We start from the raw sequence: 23520 nt of genomic DNA, 5'->3' as shown, positions 1-23520 counted from the left end.
CGGGGGCGGCCCCGGACGGGGCGGGCCGGGCCGGGCCGGGCGGAGCGTGCGCGGGGCCATGGCGGAGCCGCTGTGGCGAACGCCGCCGGCCCGCCTGGCCCCGCCGCACGTCTATCGCATGGCGGGGGCGCTGGGCGCCGAGCTGCGCCGCCTCTCCGCCCGCTTCGGGCCCGACGCCGTGGCCGGGCTGGTGCCGCCCGTGGTGCGGCTGCTGGAGCTGCTGGAGGCGCTGGTGGCCCCGGCGGGCGCTGAGGGGGAGGCGGCGGCGGCGGTCGGGCCGCAGGAGGCGGAGGTGAGCTGGGAGCTGCGCGTCCCGCGCCGAGCCGGCTGTTCGCTTTTCCCGGGGAATGCGGGTGTTCCCTTTTCCCAGGGGATGGCTCCGACCCCGCTGTTCCCTTTCCCAGGGGATGTGGCTGACCCTGTTGACCCCCATCCCGTGAGACGGCTCTGATCTCCCTATCCCTGCTCTCTGGTGTGGATCTGACCCGGCTGTTCCCCATCCTTTGGGATAGCTCCCATCTGGCTGGCCCAGTTTTCGCCCTTTCCGGGGTGGTGGCACTGTGCCCAAGCCCTGGGAAGCCTCTGAGCCGGCTGTCACCGTCGGCTGGAGCAGCGCTGAGCCGGCTGTCCCGTCCCGCAGGGCCCGGAGCAGAGGCTGTGGGAGGCCGAGTGCCGGGAGCGGGCCCTGCGCGGCCGCCTGGCCTGCCTGGAGGAGCAGAACCGCCAGCTCCTGGGGCAGCTTGCGGAGAGCCAGTCCCAGGAAGGTGGGTGTCCCAGGGGGGTTTGGGGTCCCCTGATGCCACACGGTGTCCCTGTGGAGTGGCGGGCTGGGTGCAGGGCTGAACCTGCTCTGCTGGTGCCTGGAATGCTGCTCTCCTTTCCCTCACCTTGGAGGCCTGTCCCAGCAGGGAGCGCAGGCATTACCTTGTTCTGCAAATCACGGGGATCCCGAACCTCCAGAGCACCTCGAAAGCCCCCAGGAGCGTGCTGGAGGCAGGCACAGGGTGTGGGCTGCTGTGCACACACAAGGATGTGTCAAGAATGATCTAAAACTCTCAGTTCCCTTCTTTGCACTGTTCCCACTGTGAGATTACCAGGAATAAGTCAGATTTTGCAGAAACACTGAGGAACTTTGTGGGCTTGGGGGAGCCCCTGAGGACTCCCACTCCTGTCCACCCGTCTCAGACAGCACGGCACGGAAGGAGCGGGAGGTGATGCTGCGGCTGAAGGAGGTGGTGGACAGGCAGAGGGACGAGCTTCGTGCCCAGGCCCATGAGATCGTCTGCAAGAGCCGGGACACGGAGGCGGTGAGGGCGTGGGAGCTCAGGGGTGTGGTGTGCCAGGGGCTCGGGGACCTGCTTTCATGTCACATCCCCCCCGGGCTGTGACAGCTGCTGAGCCTGCTGGGGCGGGTGGCACTGATGTCCCTGGGTGGGGACACTGCTCACCTTTGGCTGCCCTGGGCCCTCCAGCTGCAGGAACAGCTCCATCGCTTCATGGCCATGAACGAGGAGCTGCGGCACAAGGTGGCCGTGGTGCAGGCCCAGCTCAAGAGTGCTCTGGAGCAGAAGTCAGACCTGGAGGCTGCGATGCTGCAAAGCCGGAGGGAAACGAGCAGGAGGAGCAGGACGGCCCTGGAGAGCAAGCGGCCAGAGCCTGCTGCGGTGAGTCTGAGCTGTGGCCTCACTGCTGCTGGGCATCACCACCTTCCCAGCCTGGTGAGGAGGTTTTGGAACACCCAGATGTGGCTACTCAAGGAAATCCCACAGCTGGAATCTGAGCACTGTGGTGTCTGCAATGCCAGTAACACTTCTCTGTAACAGTGGTTATGGGTGCAGCAAGATGAGGAAGCAGGAGTTAAAAGTAGATAGGACACAGAGGATGAGGGGGGTTTGCCACGTGTGGTTATGGGCAGTGGTTGCTGGCTGAGATTCAGCCAGGATGGGGACATTCCTGGGACTTTTCCATTTTTGCCTGCATGTGCACCCAGCCTTTGAGTGGAGGTTTTGAGGTCTCTGCTTGCCTGCTGACTCTCCTTCCATCCCCTCCAGGAGGGAGCCCTGTCACCCTCAGAGGAGCCACAGCACCAGGATGGGGACAGGAGCCCTGCTCACTGCTGCTTCTCCAAGGAAGAGCTGCAGCAGATCCTGCAAGAGAGGAATGAGCTCAAGACCAACCTGTTCTTGGTGCAGGAGGAGCTGGCCTATTACCAGAGGTGAGTTCTGTCCCTGCAGCCACCCCTGGCCCACCAGAGGCTGCTCCCACCACAGTCAGGGCAGAATCTTCCCCAGGCTCTTGGTTAACCAGCTGGCTGCTTTTTGCCAGGGAACTGCTGAACGAGGAGAGAATTCCCAGCTTCTTCTTGGATGCAATGAAGTCAAATATTAAAAAACAGAGGAAAAAAATCAGAGCCAAAATGCTGGGAACGGCAGAGGAGTCAGCGAGCAGGTGAGTCAGGCTGGGTGCTGGGATCCTCCCGTGCAGGGTGGGTGCTGCCTGGCCTGCTCCAGTGTCTCCATGTGTGTGATGCCCTGGATTGGAACTTGCCTAAACCCAGAGCTGCCTCCTCCTTCCAGAGATCAAAGGTTTGATGTCTGCACTTGATGTGCTGCTCTGGCATAGCTGTGCCACAGGGGCTGGGCTTTGTGCTGCAACTCGTGTGTCCTTGTCACCAGTCAGGCATGGCCTGGCCAAATGCCACTTGTCCCTGCATGCATGTGACAAAAGGGAGGCGAGGTGGTGGCACTGGGAGCACTGGACAAACTCCAGCTGCTGTGGCTCAGTGCAGGTTTACCTCCATTTCTTTGTGCTGCAGCGATGAAGAGGAGGGCTCCTGGCTCCCAGGTCATGGCACAGACTGTGTGGATGCTCAGCCTCCAGAATCCAAAATTAGGAGCTTGTAAGTTTGCTCCTGTGCTGGTAGGGATGGGAGGCTGTGCCAGTGGAGAGGTTTGGGGCTTGGCTGGGACCTGGCACCTGTTGAGCTTGGATCTGATGGGAACAGAGTCAGCAGGCTGGTGCAGGGCTGGCAGGGACGCTGCCAAAGCAGGGGTTGCTGTTTTAGGAGGATCTGCCTTGTCCTGGGTGCCACACGCTCCCAGGGCGCACAGCCAGGCTGTGTCCTGCTGCCACCACCACAGAGGGAGGCTGGGATTCCACATCTTCCCTAGGGAGGTTCTCCCTCACAGCCCTTATCTGCTCTCTCTGCAGTTTTGGGCTGTGGTATCAGGGCAGCAGCAAAGACGCTGCCACATCCAGCTGCTCCGGAACCTGGGAAATCATCGACTCGCTGGACATGCAGCCAGAGCCAGAGGGAGAGAGCAAGGCAGGATCCAGCTCCCCTGACAGAGCCATGGCACCACTCTGACCCCACGGGAACGGGAGCAGGGTCTGTCCTCGCAGCAGAACTTCCTGGATCCTCTTCTTCCAGTGGCTTCAAGAGCAGCATGGCGGCCCTGGCACTTCCCTGTGCTGTGGTGGTGGCAAAGCCACAGCGTGGGCAGATTCCACTGGGACACTTGGATGTGGGCTGCCAGCCTGGCATGGGACAGCTCAGCACCTCTGGGCACTTCTGCCCACCAGAACCCTTTCACTGTGCCCACAGCTTAGCTACAGAGGGGCCCTCACAGCTGTGCCCCCTCCCCACTGCTCCCTGCTTGCAGATCAGCGTGGTGGGGGTCTGCACCCTCTTCCTGCTCCACACCCCAAAAGCAATCTTCCCATCCACTGGTGGCTCTTTGCAAACCTCTCTGCTCACAGCCCAGGATTCCATTGCCCCATCCTGCTCTGTGGGGGTGTTTGACCTCACTCCTTTCTGTCTGTACCTCCCCAATCCCTGCAATGTGAGGGTCCAGTTGGGGTCACCACATGGCTGGGAGGGGCTGAGCACACTGCACTGGGTGTCCAGGTGCTCCTGTGGCTGGGAGCCATCAGGATCAGCACCACCAGGGCCACTCCTGCACTTCTCAGGCATGGGGTGAAGCAGTTTTGTACTGGGACCTCTTCCTGCCACCTCTGGGACCTGGCAGACTGGAACAATCCTTGTGTTCATGGGGGCGAGTCGGTCCCCTCAGATCAGCTACTTTCTACCTTTAATTTGGAAATAAATCAATAAATAAAATAAACCAATAAAAAAAAATAACTCTTTGTTTCTCCTGTGAGGTTTGTTTCTCCTCTGCTGTCTGCTTGGCAAGGGCTGGGTGATGCTCCCAGGTTTGCCTCACCCTTCTTCAGGCTGAGCCCCTTCTGGTGGGTGAGCTGTGATGGGGAGGGGGCTCCAGGGTGGTGATCCCACAGTGCTGGGCATGGAGGAGTTAATTCCTGCCTGGCCAAGGAGAGCACCGTGCTTCCAACCCAGAGCCCCCCCTTCCCTCTCAGCCGAGCTGGCCTTGGGTAGGAAAAAGGTGTTTCCTGTGCATCTGCTGACACAAAGCTCCTGGGGACGTGGCGAGGTGGGACAGTGGCCAGCAGCCCTGCAAAGGCCAACGTAGGTCAGGCTGTGTTGCCATGGGGGACATGGGGACCCCTCCCCTGAGCCCCTGCCAGGGGCTGGCAGTGCCATGGGGTGGCTCATGGGGGTTTAGGCAGGGGGTGGCACTGGATCCCTTGTTTGGGTTGGGGGGACACTGGCTAAAGCAGCTTTGGGGGCGATGGAGGATGGCACAGGGGGAGTGGGGTGACACACAGGTGAGATGTTGAGGCAGGTACCAGCCCCTGTGTGGCTGTGCTGAGCCCCTGCATGCCCCTTTCTGTGCTAGGGGATGGCAGCCAGGACCAAAAATAGCCCGGGCAGCAGCATTCCCTGCTCCCCCTCCCTGCCGCACCCCTGACGTCTGGATCGGGGCGCCTCCTCCCACATTTCCTCAGGAAGAAACCCAAGGCTGGAGGGAGGAAGAGGCCGCCCCACGGGTGGGACGGGACAGACGGGACAGAGGGACACCAGCGTGGGGCTGGGGAGCCACCAGGACAGGGGCCCTGGTGGAATGGAGAGCGCCCGGCCCATCCTCTGCCTCCAGCTGTGGCTGTGGGTGCAGAGCTCTGCCCAGGAGCTCGACCCTGAGGGCAGGAACGTCTGCAGGTAGGTGCCACGGGGGTCCCCACTCGTGCCCCTCCATCTCCTGGGGCCTCTCAGCAGCCCCAGAGGGTTTTTGTCCATCCCTCCTTCCCCGGGCAGAGATTTGCAGCCTGGCACGGGGTGGGTGCAGAGACCGGGTGATGATGGGGGATGTGTTTGGGGCATGTCTGGGCATTTGGGGTGTCAGATCCTTTCTCCAGGGTTTGTTTCTCATTCACCCTCTGAGTACAGGGCAATACGGGACCCTTGGCAAAACTCCTTATGGGGAAGCTTTGGTGTAACAAACCCCAAAGAGCTTTGGGAGATGATGTCCCCTGAATTTGTTGCCACGTTGCTTCTCCCATTGTCTCCCATCAACGGTGATACCTTTCATGGCCTTCACTTCAGTTCCTCATTTCTGCACTGCTGCCGAAGCTTTGGCCTCTCCCAGGGCATGGGACACCCGGCACGGGCTCCATGGGGACATTCCCAGCCCACTCGGGCTGCAGCCTCCTAAATTTCCTTCTATTTTTCTGGTTTCCTTCCGGAGCGTTGCCCTGGGGGCCGCGCCGCCTCCTCAGCACCGGGGCAAGGATCGCTTGGCTTTGGCCGGGGCCGTGAAGGCTCCCTGGCCCCCCGGCTGACACCCCCGGTCTCTCCGCAGGTTCCCGGCCGGCCCCGCCTGCTGTCCCGGCTGGAAGCAGGACGGGAGGGCGTGCACGGCCGGTGAGTGATGGATGGGGATGAATCCCAAAGCGTGGTCCCCACGCTCATCCCGGCGGATCCTCGGAGTGCTGGAGGCCCTGCGGCTCTGCTGAAGCGCTGCCACTGGGGTCCTGCCCCGTGGGGACCCCCCAGCTGCTGATGCTGCTGCAGCTGAGCCGGAGGGATGGAGAGGGAATCGGGATGGTGCTTTCCTTGGGAATGCTGTCCCTGCGGGAGGTGGGTGGGTGGCAGGGGGGTGTGAGCCCAAGGCTGGGGGGGGGTCAGAGGGTGCTGAATGCTTTTCCTGCCACCACAGCCGTGTGCGAGGGGGAGGACGCCTGCAGGGAGGGCGAGGTGTGCGTGAAACCCGGGCTGTGCCGCTGCAAACCCGGCTTCTTCGGAGCAGACTGCAGCTCCCGTGAGTGCCTCCCCCGCGCTCAGCCCCTGCCATCCCCCTTTAAAGCCAGCCGGCTGCTCGGGGGCTGCGGGGCTGCTCCCCATCCTGGCTGTGTCCTTTCCCCTCGCAGGCTGCCCCGAGCAGTACTGGGGCCACGACTGCAAGCGGAGCTGCCCGTGCCACCCCAACGGGCGCTGCGACCCCGCGAGCGGCCACTGCACCTGCGACCCCAACCACTGGGGAGGGCTGTGCCAGTTCCCCTGCCAGTGCGGCCCCCACGGCCGCTGCGACCCCCAGACCGGCGCCTGCCACTGCGAGCCGGGCTGGTGGGCACCCGGCTGCAGGAAGCAATGCCAGTGCAACCCCTCCACCTCGCACTGCGACCCCCTGAGCGGGCTGTGCCGCTGCCTGCCGGGCTGGTGGGGCAGGAGGTGCAGCTTTAAGTGCTCCTGCAATGTCTCGCCCTGCGCGCAGGAGACGGGCAAGTGCGAGTGCCTGGCTGGCTTTTGGGGACCGGCGTGCCAGCGGCGCTGCGACTGCGGGCACGGCTCCTGCAGCCCCGTCACCGGCCACTGCTCCTGCGAGCCCGGCTACCACGGCAGGAGCTGCCGGGAGCCCTGCCCGGCAGGGAAATACGGATCTCAGTGCGTGCACAGGTGAGATGGGGGAGCAGAGGGGGTCCGGCGGGGCTGCAGTCAGATCTCGGCGGGGGGAAGGCACCGCAGCTGTGTCTGTCCCTTTGGCTGGGCAGGGAGATCCATCCTGGGAATGAGCATCACGGGCTGGATGAAGCATCAGTGTTATTTCCGAAGAAACGCCTCGTTAATGCCAGCTGAAAGCATCACCCCAAAATCTGGGTGTCTTTAGTCCCGCTCCCCATGGTTATAAAGCAACGCGTCCCAGCTCAGAACATTCTGTGATTCTGCTTCCCTCCCACCCTCTTGCTACCACAGAGCCTTAGGCACCACTGTATATTTCCCCTTGGTCCAAAATGATGCTCAATGATTTTGTGGGGTGAAACCTGCTTTTTGTGCGGTGAAACCTGCTTTTTAGGGGTACAAGGGTGGGCGTTGTGACCTCAGTGCCTCTCTGCCCACGCAGCTGTGGGAGCTGCAAGCGCAGCCAGCCCTGCTCACCCGTGGATGGCTTCTGCCTGGCCTGCCAGCCTGGCTGGAACGGGACTCTCTGCAAGGATCCCTGTGCTCCTGGGTTCCATGGGGAGGGCTGTCTCCAGCTGTGTCCCCGCTGCCAGCACGGGGAGCCCTGCGACCCCCAGACCGGGTCCTGCCTGCGCTGTGATCCCGGCTGGACAGGACCCAGGTATGCCCAGGGGGAGGCCACTGGTCCCTGGGGGTGTCCCTGCTCCGGGGTGCAGGCGCTGATGCTTCGCTCTGTTTTGGCAGCTGCAACAGCTCCTGCCCCATGGGCACCTTTGGTGATGGCTGCCAGTTCCTCTGCCCCGAGTGTGTTTCGGGGAGCTGTGACCCCGTGACAGGAGTTTGCATCTGCCAGGCTGGCTACTGGGGAGACAGGTAATGTCAGGAAAACGCTGGGATAACGCTGGGAGTAGGGCAGGGCTGGAGCCTCGCTCTCTCTGGGGACATTTCTCTCCTTTCCTCTCTTTTCCAGCTGCAATGACACCTGTCCCGAGGGGTATTTTGGAGTGAATTGTTCCTCACCCTGCCAGTGCTCCCGGGGCACCTGCGACCCTGTGCAGGGTGACTGTGTGCTGAGTAAGATAAACCTCACATTTACTCCTTGGCACTGGGCAAGGGATGGTCCCATCCTCACTGGGGCAGGTGCTGGGGGGCTGGGGTGCATCCTGGTACCTCCTGGCCCCACCAGGAGTTGTCAGCTCCTGCTCTCTCTATGCAGGGCTGTTCTATAGGTGTCACAGCCACAGGACATTCCAGACTCAACCCATCTCCTCACACAGGTTTGAAGGACCACGGAGCCCTTGCAGCCGCCATCCTTGTCCCTCTCCTGCTGCTGCTGCTCTGTGTCGTCTGCTGCTGCTGTGGTGCCGGCTCAGCAGATGCCAGAGACAGGTATTTTTTAATATTTTTCAACCTCTGACACAAAACCCCATCTCCTGTGTCCCTTGATGTCCGTCTGTGCTCCGCAGGGCGGCTGTGCCAGACGATGATGTGGTGGCCAGGATGAAGCACCACGTGCAGGGGGTGCTGGCAAACCTCAGCGCTCTCATGCCCTGCTTTAACCTGGGTGCCTCAAAACTTCCCAAAGTCACAGGTAAGCAGAGCTGCCAACAGCACTTCCAGAAGTGCTGCACTCTCTGCACTCTCTATCTTGGGGGAAGCCTGAAACCCCTCTTCTCCAAGCACCCTGGGGTGCTCAGGTTCAGATGGGTGTCTTCTCCTCCCCAGTTTCCCATCACGACACAGAAATCCCCTTCAACCCCAGCTTCATCGAGCCACCATCGTCTGCGTGGGTTTCAGACAGCTCCTTCTCCTCCTTCGACACAGACAACGAGGGACCCGAGTACTCCGTCCCTCCCAGAGAAGGTGATGCTCATGGCTGCTCCTCCTCCTCTCTGATCACCTCTGGGCTGCTGGGGTCAATCCTGGCCATCCCAGGGCGATGTGCTTGGCACATACAGTGTTTATTTCCTTGCCCTTGTTTTCCTGTCTGCAGGGCTGTGTTTGGCAGTGTGCGATGGGACGTGCCCAGTGGGGCAACCCCATTTCACAATCTCCTCCCTGGGAAAGGATCCCAGGGACAATCCTGTTGCATCAGCTCCTGTCCCAGCGTCCCCAATTATGTCCCCGGGCAGGGTGGCAGCTCTGGCAGCTGTAACATGTGTCACTCTGTCCCACAGGCATCCCGCTGCTGGGGGGGGCTGAGCTGCAGGATGGGGCATCCCCCCCTGGCCAGGCGCTCCCGGACCCCTCCGCCTTCGACTCCGAGGATGTCTCGCAGCCCTTCGCCATCCCCCGCACCTCCAGCATCGCCAAGGCCAAGCGACCATCTGTGTCCTTCGCCGAGGGGACAAAATTCGGGGCTGCCGAGACACCCAGCCCCAGCCGCAAGCCCAAAGCCCCGTGGGGCCCATCCAGGCTGACCCCACCGCCGGGGGATGCGGCGGCCGAGCCCCACAGCGAGCGCCCGGCCAGCGATTGCTACGAGAACCCCGAGCCCCTCAGCAAGGGGGACGAAAGCCACCGGCCATCGCCTCGGGCCACCCCCGGGGGACGACGCAGGGTCGTGTCCAGCACCAGGAACGTGGCCCAGAGAGTGGAGGCGCTGGAAGCAGCTGCGAAATCCTGCAGCTGGGAGGCGAAGGTGAAGGAACCCAATGTCACCACCATCTACATGATGGTGGGAACGGCAGGCCAGGACCACAAGTCAGAGGGGGCTGGCGAGGGACCGGTCCAGACTGTGCTGAAGCGTCTGGGCAGCTTGCAGAGGGGCAAGTGGGCTGCGAAGGAGGAGCCCAAGGTGAGAAAGAGCATGGAGGCCATCCAGAAACCTCCTCGCCGGGCCCTGGCACAGCGCAGGGACTCGGAGAACAGCTGCAAGCAGAGGGAGAGTGTGCCGGGAGCTCCTGCCGAGTCAGCCCCTGGCAAGCAGCAGCATCCCGCTGCAAAGAGACTGTCCCTCCTCCTTGCATCTCTCTCATCAAAAAACACCGGTGCCCAGGACGGGGCCAGCGAAACCATGGGTGCCACAGAGAAGGGAAAAAGCCCGGAGTTAGTTGGCAGCCTCGAAAGGAAGAGACAGGCTGCTGTAGAGGAAGAGCCAAAATACGAGAACGTGGCCAGCAGCGGTGCTGATTCGCTCTCCAGCCCCAGTAAAGAGCTGCCAGCCACCCCTCCGGCCACCTGAGCCCCGTGGCTGCTCTGGGGCCTCGCTGGGGCCACAGCGGGGACAGCCTGTGGGGCTGTGGGGCTTCAGGGCTGACTTCTGCTCCTCCCTGCCCTACCAGCCCCATTTGTGTCTGCACAGCCCCGGGGAACAGCGATGCTCTGGTGGCACCCTCAAGTCCCTGTCACCACCAGGGACATTCCCAGTGCAGGGCTGCTGAGTGCTCAGCTGGGAAATGCGTGTACAAAATCCAGCCTCACCCATTCGGTTTTCACCTTTCCCTGTCCCAATTCCAGTAATGCAGCTTGGAGCCTCTTGCTGTAAAGTTGCTTCTCGCTGAAGGGGATTATTTTATGGAGCTGGGCTGAGGAGAGATGATGGGTTGTCACGAGCAGCTTCAGAGAAAATTAATTTTAGCTGCTTATCTCAAAGGGTATCTGGGTCTGCAGGGTTTATCTGTGTGGCTCTGGCTTCTGTGGCAGGCCCTGGCTGCCTTTGCTTCCGCGTGGAAAAGCTCCTGGCAGGACACAGGATGTAGTGACAGCCTTTTAAACTCCACAAGGTTCCAAGCTGCAGTTCTGCAAATGTGGCAGCTGGGCAGTGACCATCAACCTGTGCACCTGGTGCCGTGCTGATAAGGGTGGGAGTTGCCCCGAAAATGGGATTTCCATGGGTGCCCTAAGCTCCTGCCGCCTCCCACGCCTCATTCCTGCTGTAAAGACGGTTGAGATGCCAAAGAGGATTTGCAGTGATCTGGTTTTAGATATATCTAAGTAGTAGAAGTTTTTTGTGTATTTTTCTGTTATTTCACGTGGTGTGAAAGCCTTGGAATGAAAATTAAATGCCCTTGAGGAGATGGGTTTCCCAGTCACCCTTTGAGTCAAAGATACAACCAGGAATATTCTCCAGAGTGTGGAAACTGGCAGCAGCCTTAGGCTTTTTGTTTGGGGTTTTTGTTAAATTTTCTGGCTCTGTTGAATTCTGAATTCTCACTCACTGAGCTGTACCCTGCACAGAGCCGGACTGAGGTGCAGGAGGAATGTGAGTGAGCTGTGAGTGTCCAGAGTCCCTCTGCTGCAGCCTGCACCTCACACATCATGTGCAGAGCTCCACATGAATCCTTCTAGTCTGGCACTGCTCAGCTGGGGTTCAGGGTTTGGGGTGTTTCAGAAAAAACAGTGGGTTTTGCTTTTTCCATTTTGCTTTCCATAGGTGCTTCTCCACAGGCACCAAATCCCCATGGTCTGACATGGCTGAAACTTCCAGTTTTGAAGACAGCAAGAAGCACCCTTTCCTGCAGTGGAATCGAATCATCTGCTGCTATGATTGTAACATCAGATATTCTGGCATCCAAATAAAACAGCTCATCCTGGCAGGACTGGAGCAGCAGCCTGTTCTGCATGGGCTTGCTTTTGTTTTGACACCGTTTTATGACAGCAGTAGGGACAGTCCCACATTTAATTTATAAGCAGCCATTTTATCCCTAATGGGATGGATATTTTGAGCCTGTGAGCTGAGCAGTGCTATGCCAGAAGTGAACATCACGTGAGCCAGTTCACTCTGGGTACAGCATGTAAATAGCTGACAACAACCTGACAGCCTTCGCACCACTCAAACCAGCCTGGTTTGAGAAAACTCTGCTGATGGGAGAACCTTCCATGTCCATGGAGCCAGGATGCTTCCTCTGCCTGAAGACAAAGCATCCTGGCCCTGCTGGGCAGTGAAAAGGAAAGGAGCTGCGGATTTCCAGCATGTGGCTGCCCATGCACACTCCTGCAGCGTGGCTGCGCTGGCGTCTGCGTGCTGGGGATGCTTCTGTCGGCTGTGCCGGGGGTTTAGTTCTGGATGTGGGAAGTCTGCAAGGCAGAGCAGGCAGGTGAGGGAGGGGGAAATCTCTTCCCAGTCTGGATCTCTGACTTTGCAAAGCTGCTGCAGTGTTTGGAAGGCAGGCAGTGGGAAGGGATCCGTGTGCAGGTGCTGTCTGTAAGCAGAGAGTTGTCTGTGTGCTCTGCTGGGGTAGGAACAGAGGCTGGAGCTGTTCCTGGGGTCTGTCCTTGTCATCCTGTTAGCCTTGTCATCTCCTTTCCAAACTGCCCAAGGCTTTGGAAAGCACCACATCATTTACCCCAGTGGCTGTGCCAGAGCAGGAGCTGTCACTTCCCTTCCAGCCTAAACTCATTCCTGGCCAGTTTCTAAAAACATGTCAGTGCTGTTCTTAGGCTTCACTTTATTTTTTTTCTCCCCATGCTGTTTACTCAGTCCCTGGGGTATTTATAGCTGGCTGTGGATCACCTGATAGCTTCTTTTCTCCTTCTAGGATAGGAAAACTGAGCCCCCCCCTGCTCTTGCTGTGGCAAAGGGTTCCTGTGACCCCAAACAGCCTCCGAACCCTCCTCATGCTCCTCCTTGTCACAGTTTGTGTTTGTTGGACACAGCAGCCGGGTCTGGGTGCTGAGGTCTCCTGGGTCTTGTGCTGTCTCAGCCTTCCTCTACCTCTGTTAAACACCTGGCACTGATCCAGGCTGCCTTGTTTTCTTTGGGCTTTTTGTTTGTTTGTTTGCATTGGCTTAAATCCACTTTCCAGCTGTTGAAACGTTTGACCCTTCTCCCACAGCCAAGGCTGAGGAGTTTCCTCTTCCCACCCGCCACAGGGATGGAGTGGTGGGGACACGTCCGTCTGTCTGGGGCCCTCTGCTTCCTCTGGGGTGTTTACCTGCCACACATGCTGTTTTCATCTCCTTTGGCTGAGAAAATATCCCCTGTAAAGATTCTAGGGATTCGTGGCCACATCCTCTGACCCAGGACCTCCCTAATGATTTATGGAAGATCTAGAAATACCTCAGAGGAATGCTCTGAAAAATTTAACAGAATAAAGAGGGCAGAGCTCTGGTGAAGTCAGACATGAAACTGATTTGTAATGATATTACTTTTATTTTGTGAAACTGGGCTGCATCCCCAGCAGTGTGATCAACAGGTTTGAGGGGATTTTCCCCCTTTACTCTACTCACCTGAGACCCCACCTAGAGTGTTGTGTCCAGCTGTGAGGATTCTGACAAAAAAGGGACAGGGATGTGTTGGAGTGAGTCCAGTGGAAGCTACAATTATGATCAGAGGCTGGAGCAGCTCTGCTATGGACAGGCTGAGGGAGTTTCGAGTGCTCAGACTGCAGAAGGGTGAAGGAAGACTTTATATCACTTCCAGTACTTAAAGAGGATCCAAGAGAGCTGGACAGGGACATTGGAAAAGGGATGGAGTGACAGGACAAGGGGGAATGGCTGATAGAGGGTAGGGTTAGACTGGATATTGGGAAGAAATTCTTTGTGCCAAAGCCCTGGCAGAGGTTGCCCACAGAAGCTGTGGCTGTCCCACCCCTGGAACTGTCCAAGGCTAGGGGGATGGGGCTTGGAGCAGCCTAGTCCGCTGGAAGGTGTCCCTGCCCATGCCAGGGGATAGAATGAGATAATCTTTTAGGTTCCTTCCAATCCAAACCTTTCTGTGACTCTTTAATTGAGCTGTATCGTGGGCTGGGGTGTCTCGATGGCTCATTGCCCCTGTCCAGCTGTGCCGTCAGGGTGTTCAGCCGTGAGGCTGTGCGGGATGCCTGCTCCCAAAATGCCCTTTTAATGGGGTGGAGCAGCTTCTCTGGTGTCTCTCCTTGAGGAGGACGGGCAGAGTTCGCAGGACGGATCCGGTGCCCGTAGCCACAGCAGATGAGCAAAGCCGCGGGCGCTGTTCCCGACACGGCTCCCTGTGTGAGACACCCGGGGCTGTCCTCACAGCGCGGTGCGGCACCCGCGGCTGCCGCCCGGGGCCGGTGGAGAGCGGCGGAGAGCGGCAGCGAACCCCGCGGGGCGCTCCCCGCTGTCCCCGCACCGCGCCGGGCGGGGGAGCCGCATCACCTCCCGCCGCCCATCCCGTCCTGGTCGCTTTTTCCCTTGTGTGTTGTGTGTGTGTGCGTCCCACTCGGCCCCGTGCCCAGCCCCGGGTGTCCCGCCCGGGTGTGTGCGGCTGTCCCGGGAGAGCCCAGGTGCAGCCCGGGCCGGGGGTACCGGGGCACACGGGAGAGGGGGATCGGGGAGGGGTACACGCATACCGGGAGGGGTCCCGGGGGATATCGAGGCGTACCGCAAGAGTAATCCCGGAGGGGAAAAATATCAGGGGATGGCTGTGGGTGGGAGGTACTTGGGGGAGATAACTGTGGATACTGGGGGAAGAAATGGGGTGGTTACCGGGAGAACATATCGGGGAGTACCGTGGGGTCTCACGGGAAGATACTGGGGGGTCCCGTAAGGAGATATCGGGAGGATCCGGGGGGGATATCGAGAGTATCCCCTGGAGATCCCGGGAAGAGATACCAGGGGAATACCGGAGGGGTCCCCCGGAGATCCTCTGGGAATATGGGGGGGTCCCGTGAGGGGTCCCGAGGGGGTCCCGTGAGGCGGGGGGGGGGGGGGCCCCGAACCGGCACGTGCCCCAGCGGCAGCGGCGCGCGCGGCCATTGGTTGAGGCGACGACCAATCAGCGGGCGCGCCTGTTTTGCTTGGGAGGGCGGATAAAAAGCCCGGGTGGGACCGCGGCGGAGCGGAGCGGGCGCGGCACCGGCGGTGAGCGGGGCACGGCACTGGGCATGGCGGGGGGACCGCACCGGGGGCCGCCCTGGGGCTGCGGGGGCTCCCTGAGCGGCGTGAATTTTGCAAGGCGGTGGGGCGGTGGGAAGGGAGGGGGTGCGTGGGGGACATCGGGGGATTCTCGCGTGGGAGTGGCAGGCGGCGGAGGGAGAGGGGATGGGGAGGGGGAGCGTGGGTGAGGGGCTGTGTGGTGAGGGGGATGCAGCGGGGGTGATGTGGGGAGTGGGCTGTGCTGGGGACACTGGGGGGCGGCTGGCAGCGGGGACAGCGGGCTGCAGCTCCTGTCGCAGGGAGAATCGCTGGGCTGGCCAAGGATAGCGGGGCTGGGGAGGGGGCAGCGGGTGCAGGGATGAGGAAGAGGGGGAGGTGATGGAGGAAATGCGTTGTGGGCTGTGCTGGGGCAGCGGGCCTGCGCTGTGGGTGGGGGGGTTTGGGGGGACTGCAGGCTGGCTTGTGGGGCAGGGGGCTCTGAACTGGCTTCTGTGGCTGGAAGGGGGCCGTGACCTCCAGGCATAGCTGCAGGGAGCTGGGTCAGACCCGACAAAAGCACCCCGTGCTGGGATCCCTCCAGCGAGGGAAGCTGTCCTGGCTGGGTGCGTGGCCAGCTGCTTTCCCCACAGCGCAGGCTGAGGTGTGCTTGGGCTGGGAGAAGCCTCAGCTTGGCTCAAAGGGCCACCTGCCTTGTGACACTCCCTTGGACAGGCGTGTTCCCAAATTTGCTCGCTCCCGTGGGCCCCAGGGACCAGGACAAGTGGAGCTGGATGCTGTTAATGCAGCTCCAGCATCTGGGGCAGCCTGGAGAAGCCACTGAGCTGAGGTGTCTCCCAGCTGGTTGGTGTGTCAGGCAACAAGAAATGCACCTTGGTGAGCCATTGGTGGCATAAACTGCATTTATAGAACCTTCACGCACCTTCCAGAGCAGGTCTGTGCTTTTGCATGAGGCAGAGCAGAGCTGGTGGGTCTCTGAAGCCACCTCTGGGGATGTGGGGCTGTGTCCCCAGTCCCAGCCCCTGCCTGGTGGGGAGATCAGGGTGCTGGATGCAGACCCCTTGCCCTGGCATTTATTCCCCCCCAGCCTCACCAATGAGCTGCCTGCCCGTGTTTGCTGTATTTTCATACCTATTGCTCGGGAAGTGGATCAGAGTCCTTGAGCATAGCCCCGTGTGGCTCAGAGTGAGCACCTGAGGGGCTCTTCAAGGGCACCTGTGCCTTCCCCCATCCCTCGGGGTCATTTGGCAAGCTGGCACCTGCAAAAACCAGTTCTGCACTCGAGTGCTTGGCGTTCAGCAGGCAGCTTTGCCTGGGTGCTAGCAGGGAGATTCCTTAAACCACGGGTTTTTTCATGCTTTTTGAACAGCATGTGCTTTCTGTGTAGACTCACTGGATGTTGCTCCCTGCAGGCTGAGTCTCTGAAGAAGGCCATCCCCACCAGGCAGCCATGGCCCCCACGTTGGCCACGGCGCACCGGCGGCGCTGGTGGATGGCATTCACAGCCATCATTGAGAACCTGCTCTTCTCCGCCGTCCTGCTGGGCTGGGGGTCCCTGCTCATCATGCTGAAGGCAGAAGGGTTTTATTCCTACCTGTGCTACGGGTTAGGTAAGGATGCTCTGGCCTCGTGTGTGGATAAGTTGCTGCTGAGGTTTGCTGGGGTGGTTCTCTGTTTCAGGGTGGTGTGGAGATGGTTGGAGGAGGGCTGAGCTCCCATGTCAATCCCAGGAGAGAAGGAAGGGATTTGTGCTCCTTCCTGAAACCAGTGGCATCTTTGTGATGGTGCAGTGTGCCTGTAGGTGCTGTTGCTTTGTAGGGTGATTGGAAAAAGGCATTTTAAAAAGGGTAGAACTTTTCTGGGAGGCTTTTTCTACTTGGCCACGACTCCTTCCTCTGCAAGGGAAGGCTGGGTGGGTTCTGGAGAATAATGATTTTTGGGGAGGGTGTCCTGAGTTTATAAGATGAACTTTGTCCTTAGTGGTGAGAAAACAAGGAGCATGGGTGCCAATAATATCAGGGCAGTCTGATGCTGCTGTTGAGGAGGATTTGCAGAATTAAATACTACTGGTTGTTCCTCTCCTTGAAGCACCCAGGATGTGCTCAAACCAGGCTGTGTTTCTGTGAGGGTTTGAGATTTACCCTCTGCCCCAGCCAGAAGTGACAGTCCCTCTTGCAGACACAGCCTGGAAGGGGAGAGGTAGTGGTGTGGGAATGGTAATGCTGGGAAAACAGCCTGGAGGTGGGCGTCTATCCCCAGCCTGGGCATGGAGAGAATTGTGCATCCCACAGTGTGTTTGGGTGGTCAGTGGGGTTAAAAAGAGCCCGAGGGTAAAGGTGTGGTGTGGATTTGGAAAGCTGCTGGGTGACTGGGGGTTTGCATGTGCTCAGAGAAGGGAAGGGTGGAGTGAAGAGGGGCAGTTTGTGCTCTCTCCAGAGATGTGTGATGGAGACTGAGATTGGATCAGCCCATTTGGGGCTGGTGGAGGAAGCAGTTTGTGAAAAGAGCTTGATAACAGTGCATGGACCCTCAGTGAGTAATGGCTGAGAATGGTGGGGAAAACTGAGGTGTGGGGAAACAAAGTCCAGACAAAGGTACCTGTGAATAGCTGTGATGGTACTTCGGGTTTTGCTCATTCATCAGCTGCTTATCTCCCCTGCTTTGTGTACCAGGGCCTGAGTTGGTGCAAACATGAACGTGTTTGAGTTTTTTATCAGCTGCAGTTTGGCAGCTCCATCTCCATCCTGTGCTCTGCTCTTGGGGCAGTGCTCCCAAGTGTCCGTGTCACTGGGGTACCCAGGAGCATTCCTGTGTGTGAGGAAGACTCCCAGTGCCTGGAGACCCTGCAGGACTTCTGTTCAAGGCTGCTGTGTTCTCTCCACATCACTGAGACTTTGTCACAGGCCTGTGTAAAAGATCACATTAAACCCATCAGGTGGAGGCCTTCTGCCACTCAGATAAAGCACACAGGAGCTGATAAGCAAATGCTGACTGTCTCTGTGAGCAAGGCATTTGCCTGTCTGCTTCCTGAGATGTGCTCTGCTGACAAGAACTTCTCTTGGGGCCCACCTCGTGCTCTTTGCCTTGACTGCTTTCAGTTTGTCCCAAATCTGTGAGGTTCACCTCGGTTTTTCACAATCTGTGGCTTTTCTGGCTCTCCCCACGGGAGTGCCCATACCCACAGACCACAGGGAAGATGCAAATGTTTGGACTGCTGTGAAATTGCTGCCCCAGGGGCAACTGCTCCCTCTCAGTGGCCAACCTGTGCCCTGAGGCAAGAAAGCTTAATCCCTGAGAAGAAAAATTTGTGTAGTCAAATGTTCTCATTGTCCTCAAATATCTGGCCATCACTTCTGAGCTCGGTGATGGCTTGTTATGAGGTGGGGACATTCACCCATGCTGACTCACTTTCCTTTCTCTGGTTTTGTCCTCGCTGTTAGAGTTTTGTGGGGGAGACTCCTGGCTCCAAGTGTGTGGAGACTCTCAATGACCAGCCCCAAAATGAGTTTTCCCTTTGCTGGCATTAGGGTGACCCAATGTTTGCCTTTTTCAGTGTAACCTATTGAATCCTGCAGCCAACTTGGCTGGAGGATTGGTGCAAACAAATCATGACTAGTAGCCTTTGGGCACTTGTTGTTCCTAATGCTGCTGTGGGCATGTAAGTATTGCAAAGAAAAAAAATAGAATTTTCCTAATGAGCCAAAGGTTCTTGGCAGGGCTTTCAGTTTGTCAGCAAAAGCTCTTGCACTTTGTGATGCTTTCCAATGACAGGCAAAACTAGACCTTGTCCCTTCTGAAGGTAACAGCAGCTGCCCAGAAAGTGCTGCAGTTCATGGAGAGCTCCTTGTCTCCCTGTCAAATCCCTCACTTTCCTTGCTTGCCCTTGGCTCCTCATGTTGGATTTTACTCAGCTTTTGTACAAATGTGGGGTCCAATAGACTCAACTCTGTAACCTGAGGGTGGAGATAGACACCTGGGGGGGAAAAAAAATCCGAAATAACAAAATATTTTTGGAGCAGCTGTGCAACAGGGCTGGAGTGGGGGGTTGTACCCGTTGGGCCACCTCCTGAGAGGTATGTTTGAAATTCGCTGACAAGGAGCCTGGTAGTAGCACTTTGTTCCCATTTTAATTTTACTACACTACTACTTGGCCTTTAACCAACTGAAGCAGCATCTTTTAGTCTGTGCAAGTGCTGACTCCACAGTCTTTATCACGGTCCTGGGCCTTATCAGCTCTTGGGGAATTTGATCAGTCCAGGGTCTTGCCTTGCTATGATGTTTCTGGGATTGGGAAGCTGAACGCTTGGATCTGAAACATGCTAAAAAGCAAAAAAGTGTCCTGAATTTGATAATCTGCTCACAAAGAGCAGAGATAAGGGGCACAGAGGGCTTTCCTCTAAGACAGGGCTGCAGAATACCAAAGAGATGATAAGCTAATTCACTTACAGTGCGTTAACGAGCCCTGGCATGGTCACAGGGGGCAGGTGCTGCATTACAGCTCTTTTCCCTCATTTATCTGAGCTCTGGGTGTGGAACTTGCAGTCTGAAGTCCCTCACAATCCGGGGAGATATGACAACTACAATTTGTGGAAGGGCTGCACGCGTGAGGCTGTAAACAGGAAAAGTGTAAAGGTGGTAAATATTCGATTTGTACAGGAAACACGCTGTGCTGATCAGCAGCTGTCGTGGGAAGGTGCTGGCTGAGAGCAGCTGCAAAATGAAACCACAGCTGGGGAGGGAAGGGGAGTTTCACTGAGGCTGTGCCTTGGTTGTATGAAGCTCTCAGGTGCCCTGAGAGGGGGTCCTGGAAGTGCAAGTGGAAGGGCAGGGAAATCCAAATAAATCGCTTTTGCAGTGGTACAAAGCAAGAACATCTCCTCCCAGTTCCCAGAAGTATGACACCATCCTGAAAAGAGAAAACATGTTCTTATGTGGGCAGACTGCAGAATCAGTTGTTTGCACATGTCTTTCAGTGTGCTATTTTTTTAAACCAATACTCCCAGTTCTTTGCCCTTGATTTGTCTTTTTTTTCCCTCCTTTTTTTCCCCCCTTTTTCTATAAAAAGGAGAGGAGGAAGATGAGGGTGTGCAGGCTGTGACAGAGCTATTGTCAGGGTGGCTGGGGGGGTGTCTTGCCTGTTTGACTCAGTCTGATCCATGAAATAAGATGAAAGGAAAGCTGCTCTCTGCCATCTGAGATGGCAGTCACTCCTGGAAAAGCCAGACTCGTTCCTCTGGTAATGTGGTGTGTGTGTGTGCCTGGGATTTGAAGAGGTCAGTAAAGAGCAGTTAATGATTGACCCTTGCATGAAACCTGCAGCACTTCATTTGGGAGAAAGGATGGCTTTGAATGTTCCAGCCTGAACAAATCCCAGCGATGATCTTGACATAAATGATTACCCAGGCAGCCTTCTCCTCACCTAAGCTGTCATTCTTTAAATAGTAACTTGAACTACTAATTGGGCAGTAGAAATCCTGCTGCTTGTGTGGGGAGTGCTGTAAAAATAGGCAGCAATGTTCCTGTAATTGCTGGTAAAGACTTGTAGCTTCTGCTGGCTTGTCAGTGAGGCAGCAGTGAGTGAACACAGCCTCTTGCTGCTGCCTTGCCCGGGTGTCACACCTCGAGTGCTGCATGCAGGTGGACTTGGCAAGAGGATTTGGGGAGGGCAGCACTGTGGGCACAGAGCCAGTCCTTCCCCAGAGCAGTTTTCCAGATGGAGCCAGGCACGTAGGAGATTTTCCCGGGAGTGTGGCATGCACCGATCTGGAACGGGATCTGAGCTGTGATTGAGGGGAAGCTGCTGTTTGCTGTAACCAGGTGCATTAGGTAGGTGAGTAGTTAGGCAGGTTCTCTGCCCATTAAACCCCTCCTAGCTACATGTCCTGTGCTGCCACTCGCTGTCCTGTGCCAAGGAGCTGCTGGCACCCGAATCCGTGCTTGCAGATGAGACGGCTCTTGGCTGGACCTTGTGCTTGCTGCACACACCTGCAGCCCCTCCAAAATGTTCTATTTATGGAGGTGGCTCAAAGGATCAGGGGATGTCAGGGTGCCAAGGGCTGCTGGAATCATTTCCATTACACCTCAGTAGATCTTCTCTTGTTGCTCAGGGGGTGCTTCTATTTTCACAAACAATTTGTATTTCCACATAGCGCTGTTGCCTGGCCCCTCCTTGGAGCTGGCAGCGAGCAGCTGTAAACAAGGTGGTTGGTACAGGTAGGGAATGAAGTTTGGTGTCCCATTCCCAGCCTTCCAGTGTTCAGAGAGGGGTAAATTTCTTTGCTGTTTCTGAGCTGTGTCCTCATCAACTCATGCATGCTCATCATGGGAGGGGGCCAGTAGGTGTGTGCTGTGTGAGCTCCTTGGGGACAGGCAGCAGCTGAACACATCAAACTGTGAACAGGAATTTGTATTCTTCAGCTTTAAAGGCTGAGTATTTCTGTTTGGAGATCTCTTTGTGGGGAGGGTTACCCAGGCTTTAAACATGTGCAGCCACAAGTTATAAGGTCACTGTGCTGTTCGTGTCCCTCCACCCTCCTTCCACTCATCAGCTGAGCTATCTCTGGAGAGTGCTGACACAGGGAAACTGCTACTACTTTGTCAATTCCCCTCCCTCCTCTCCTTGTTTTCCCGAGTTTCACCTCTCACCCACATCTGTTTCCTATGAATTTATCATTGTGGAGAGCCCAAAAGCCTCGATGTTGTGGGTGAAAACTGCAGAGAGCCTCCCAAAGTCTGTCCAGGACTAATTTCTAAGGATGTGAGTTGAGTGCTGCAGAGCTGCCCACCCTGCAGAGGAGCTGCTGGTGGCACATGTGACGTTTTAGGGATATTTGTTGCTTACTCTGGCTATCCTTGACTAACAGGACAAGAGAAGGGGCAGATTAAGTTATCAATCAGGAGCACATGGCAGTGGAAGGGAAAACAAGCAGTTTGAAACCATCTTAGCAAAGATGTTGGTTGTGAGTAATGGGGAGAAATGCCCCTGCCTTCCCTGGAGTGCTGGGAGGGGATAGGGGCAGCTCCAAGGCCTCAGATATCAGTGCCTGAATTCCTGCTGGTACCTGATGGCAGGTAGGTGGAGCAAGGTTTGTTTGCAGTGGACACAAAGCTGGGAGGGTGGTTTAGGGCAGCTGGGAGGGCCAGGCTGAAACTAGTAACTGTAGAGGAGCTTGGGTAGAAGGGAGGGAGGAAGAAAGGGGCTGTGTTACCTCCAGAGATAACACAGAGCAGCCAAGGGGATCTCCCCATCAGCCACAGCAAGCAGTGAATGGGAATTCACTTGCAGGGCTCACATCCATGAGGGATTCCTGCTAATTAACTAAACCAACCAGAGCTCTCTGGGAATCTCCAGCCTCCACTTCATGCTGGTGGTTATGTCGGTGACTTCTCTCTCAGTTCCTCCTTTAGTATTGAACTGTGTCAGATCAATTATTAAATATGAAGGAGAGTGTTTTATATCACTGGCTGGCAGCAGCAGCAAGAGAGCAAGTGCTTTGTCATAGCAGCAAAGGTTTCAGATAAGTGTTGGGAGAAGGAGAACTGAAGTGCTCTGGAGCTGTGAGTTAATGGAAGTCTGAAGGCACACAACTCACTCGAGGAGTTGTAAGCAGCCTTGGGATAGACATGTAATAGGAGAAGGGTTGACATGAGGCCGTAAAGGGAACTTCTTTCCTTTTTTTATTTTAACTGTCCTGTTTCTGTCTTGGTTACACAACGTGGGCTCTGTTCAGCGTGGGAGTTTGCATGCAGAGTTCCTCATGCAAGGGCAAGAACAGAAAGCTGGGTATATAATTGTTTTGTGTGACCTAAACCTGTTTTGAAAGAATAGAAAATGCTGATTATGGGGCAGGAGTTAAAGATGCATCAATCCTTTTAAAAAAACTAGAGAAGGCAGGTGAGCTGCCAACCCCCGGGGGAACAGGGTAGTTAAATCCAGGAAGGATTTTTCAGAGCCAGGGCAGTCAAAGCAGGGTGGCTACTGCAAAGCCATTCTTCATCCTGATGCCTGCAGTGAGGGTAGGAAGCTTTTTATTTGAGCAGGCTGTTGCTCAGTGCCAGGCCTTGTCAGCCTGATGTCTGGAACCAAAATAACTGATTTGGCTGTAGCTGTCGTTAGTTTTGTTTGGGAAAAGATCTCAGAGAACATGACAGCTGTAGATTAGGAGGACCTTATTTTTGTATCCCTTTGGGTCTGGCTGGGTTTAGTCTCCTGTAATTGCCAGGCCCTTGCTGTATAGTTGTTTTAATAAATGAATGAATCTCCATGCTTAGGTTTTACCCTGCTGCTGCATGGGATGCCTGTCTCCTGGTTCCTTTTTTCCTGCTCTAAGTGGAGCTCATCAGGTTTCCCTCACCCTTCTGCTGCTCTGCTTCTCCATTTCTCACTGATTAGAATAAAAACTGGACTGTGGAGGGCTTATGCCCAGCAGGGCTTTCCCCTTCCCTCCTTCCTGCTTCAAGCCTGATCCTGACGCACTGTCCTCTCTCACCCCATGCAGAGACCACAACCAACATCTCTGAGCTGGAGAACAGCACAGATTCAGAACACAAATGGCCTTCCTGCAATGCCCAGGATGAAATGCTGAACTTGGCCTTCACCATCGGCTCCTTCCTGCTCAGTGCCATCACGCTGCCCTTGGGAATTGTCATGGACAAGTACGGCCCCCGCAAGCTGCGGCTGCTGGGCAGGTGGGTGTGCAGGGCTCCAGGGGTGGGCTGAGGGCTCAGTTCCCACCCTGTCTGGGTGCTGTGCCTGTTGTGGGATCCCTGCAGCCTCGGGAAGCGTCTGAGGAACGGGGCTGGGATCTGCACAGGACAGCAGAGCAGCTCTGGGGTGATTTCAGCCAGCACAGTGAATTGCTCCATAAGGGAAGGGCCTGGAACTCCGTGTCCACACTTCAGCTCTCCAGTGCTGCTCTGTGATCCCT

General features: G+C 57.0%; 3 protein-coding genes across 5 annotated transcripts in view; all 3 read left to right on the top strand.

The window, feature by feature from the left end:
* Nucleotides 1-42: 42 nt before the first annotated feature.
* Nucleotides 43-4138, top strand: RILP (Rab interacting lysosomal protein). 2 transcript variants are annotated; one of them, XM_086859565.1, is made up of 8 exons: nucleotides 44-292; nucleotides 641-764; nucleotides 1186-1307; nucleotides 1473-1664; nucleotides 2052-2215; nucleotides 2326-2448; nucleotides 2816-2899; nucleotides 3211-4138. In XM_086859565.1, the coding sequence occupies exons 1-8, from the start codon at nucleotides 59-61 to the stop codon at nucleotides 3365-3367; spliced, it is 1200 nt and encodes a 399-aa protein (XP_086715691.1). In that variant the 5' UTR covers nucleotides 44-58; the 3' UTR covers nucleotides 3368-4138. The 2 variants fall into 2 exon arrangements, with proteins under 2 accessions (XP_086715692.1, XP_086715691.1); XM_086859566.1 differs by lacking the exon at nucleotides 2816-2899 and having other exon boundaries at nucleotides 43-292.
* Nucleotides 4139-4860: 722 nt separating this feature from the next.
* On the top strand, nucleotides 4861-11369 carry SCARF1 (scavenger receptor class F member 1). The gene is made up of 11 exons (XM_086859584.1): nucleotides 4861-5077; nucleotides 5718-5779; nucleotides 6075-6176; nucleotides 6286-6811; nucleotides 7257-7475; nucleotides 7559-7687; nucleotides 7785-7888; nucleotides 8092-8203; nucleotides 8281-8405; nucleotides 8540-8677; nucleotides 8992-11369. Exons 1-11 carry the CDS (start codon nucleotides 4983-4985, stop codon nucleotides 9996-9998), a joined length of 2619 nt encoding a protein of 872 aa, XP_086715710.1. The 5' UTR covers nucleotides 4861-4982; the 3' UTR covers nucleotides 9999-11369.
* Nucleotides 11370-14470: 3101 nt separating this feature from the next.
* Nucleotides 14471-23520, top strand: part of SLC43A2 (solute carrier family 43 member 2) — a 29200-nt gene continuing 20150 nt past the window's right edge. The window contains exons 1-3 of one of the 2 annotated variants that reach the window (XM_086859582.1): nucleotides 14471-14581; nucleotides 16006-16203; nucleotides 23092-23281. In XM_086859582.1, coding sequence (XP_086715708.1) covers nucleotides 16044-16203; nucleotides 23092-23281 — 350 coding nt within the window. In that variant the 5' untranslated portion in view covers nucleotides 14471-14581; nucleotides 16006-16043. Of the gene's footprint in view, nucleotides 14582-15988; nucleotides 16204-23091; nucleotides 23282-23520 lie in introns of those variants that run through there. The other variant, XM_023939209.2, reaches the window with a different exon arrangement.

The sequence above is a fragment of the Cyanistes caeruleus genome, chromosome 21, assembly GCF_971803275.1.
Source record: "Cyanistes caeruleus chromosome 21, bCyaCae1.hap1.1, whole genome shotgun sequence".
Classification (NCBI taxonomy): Eukaryota; Metazoa; Chordata; class Aves; order Passeriformes; family Paridae; genus Cyanistes; species Cyanistes caeruleus.
The sequence above is the reverse complement of the archived record's forward strand: the minus strand, read 5'-3'. Positions and strand labels throughout refer to the sequence as shown.

Bases quoted from the DNA above. Each gene is read 5' to 3' on its own strand.
- RILP (XM_086859565.1), top strand. From the start codon at position 59: ATGGCGGAGCCGCTGTGGCGAACGCCGCCGGCCCGCCTGGCCCCGCCG. The intron at 1,308-1,472 runs GTGAGGGCGTGG...TGGGCCCTCCAG, and splicing joins AGAGCCGGGACACGGAGGCG to CTGCAGGAACAGCTCCATCG. The intron at 1,665-2,051 runs GTGAGTCTGAGC...CATCCCCTCCAG, and splicing joins AGCGGCCAGAGCCTGCTGCG to GAGGGAGCCCTGTCACCCTC.
- SCARF1 (XM_086859584.1), top strand. From the start codon at position 4,983: ATGGAGAGCGCCCGGCCCATCCTCTGCCTCCAGCTGTGGCTGTGGGTG. The intron at 5,078-5,717 runs GTAGGTGCCACG...GTCTCTCCGCAG, and splicing joins GAGGGCAGGAACGTCTGCAG to GTTCCCGGCCGGCCCCGCCT. The intron at 7,889-8,091 runs GTAAGATAAACC...CTCCTCACACAG, and splicing joins GCAGGGTGACTGTGTGCTGA to GTTTGAAGGACCACGGAGCC.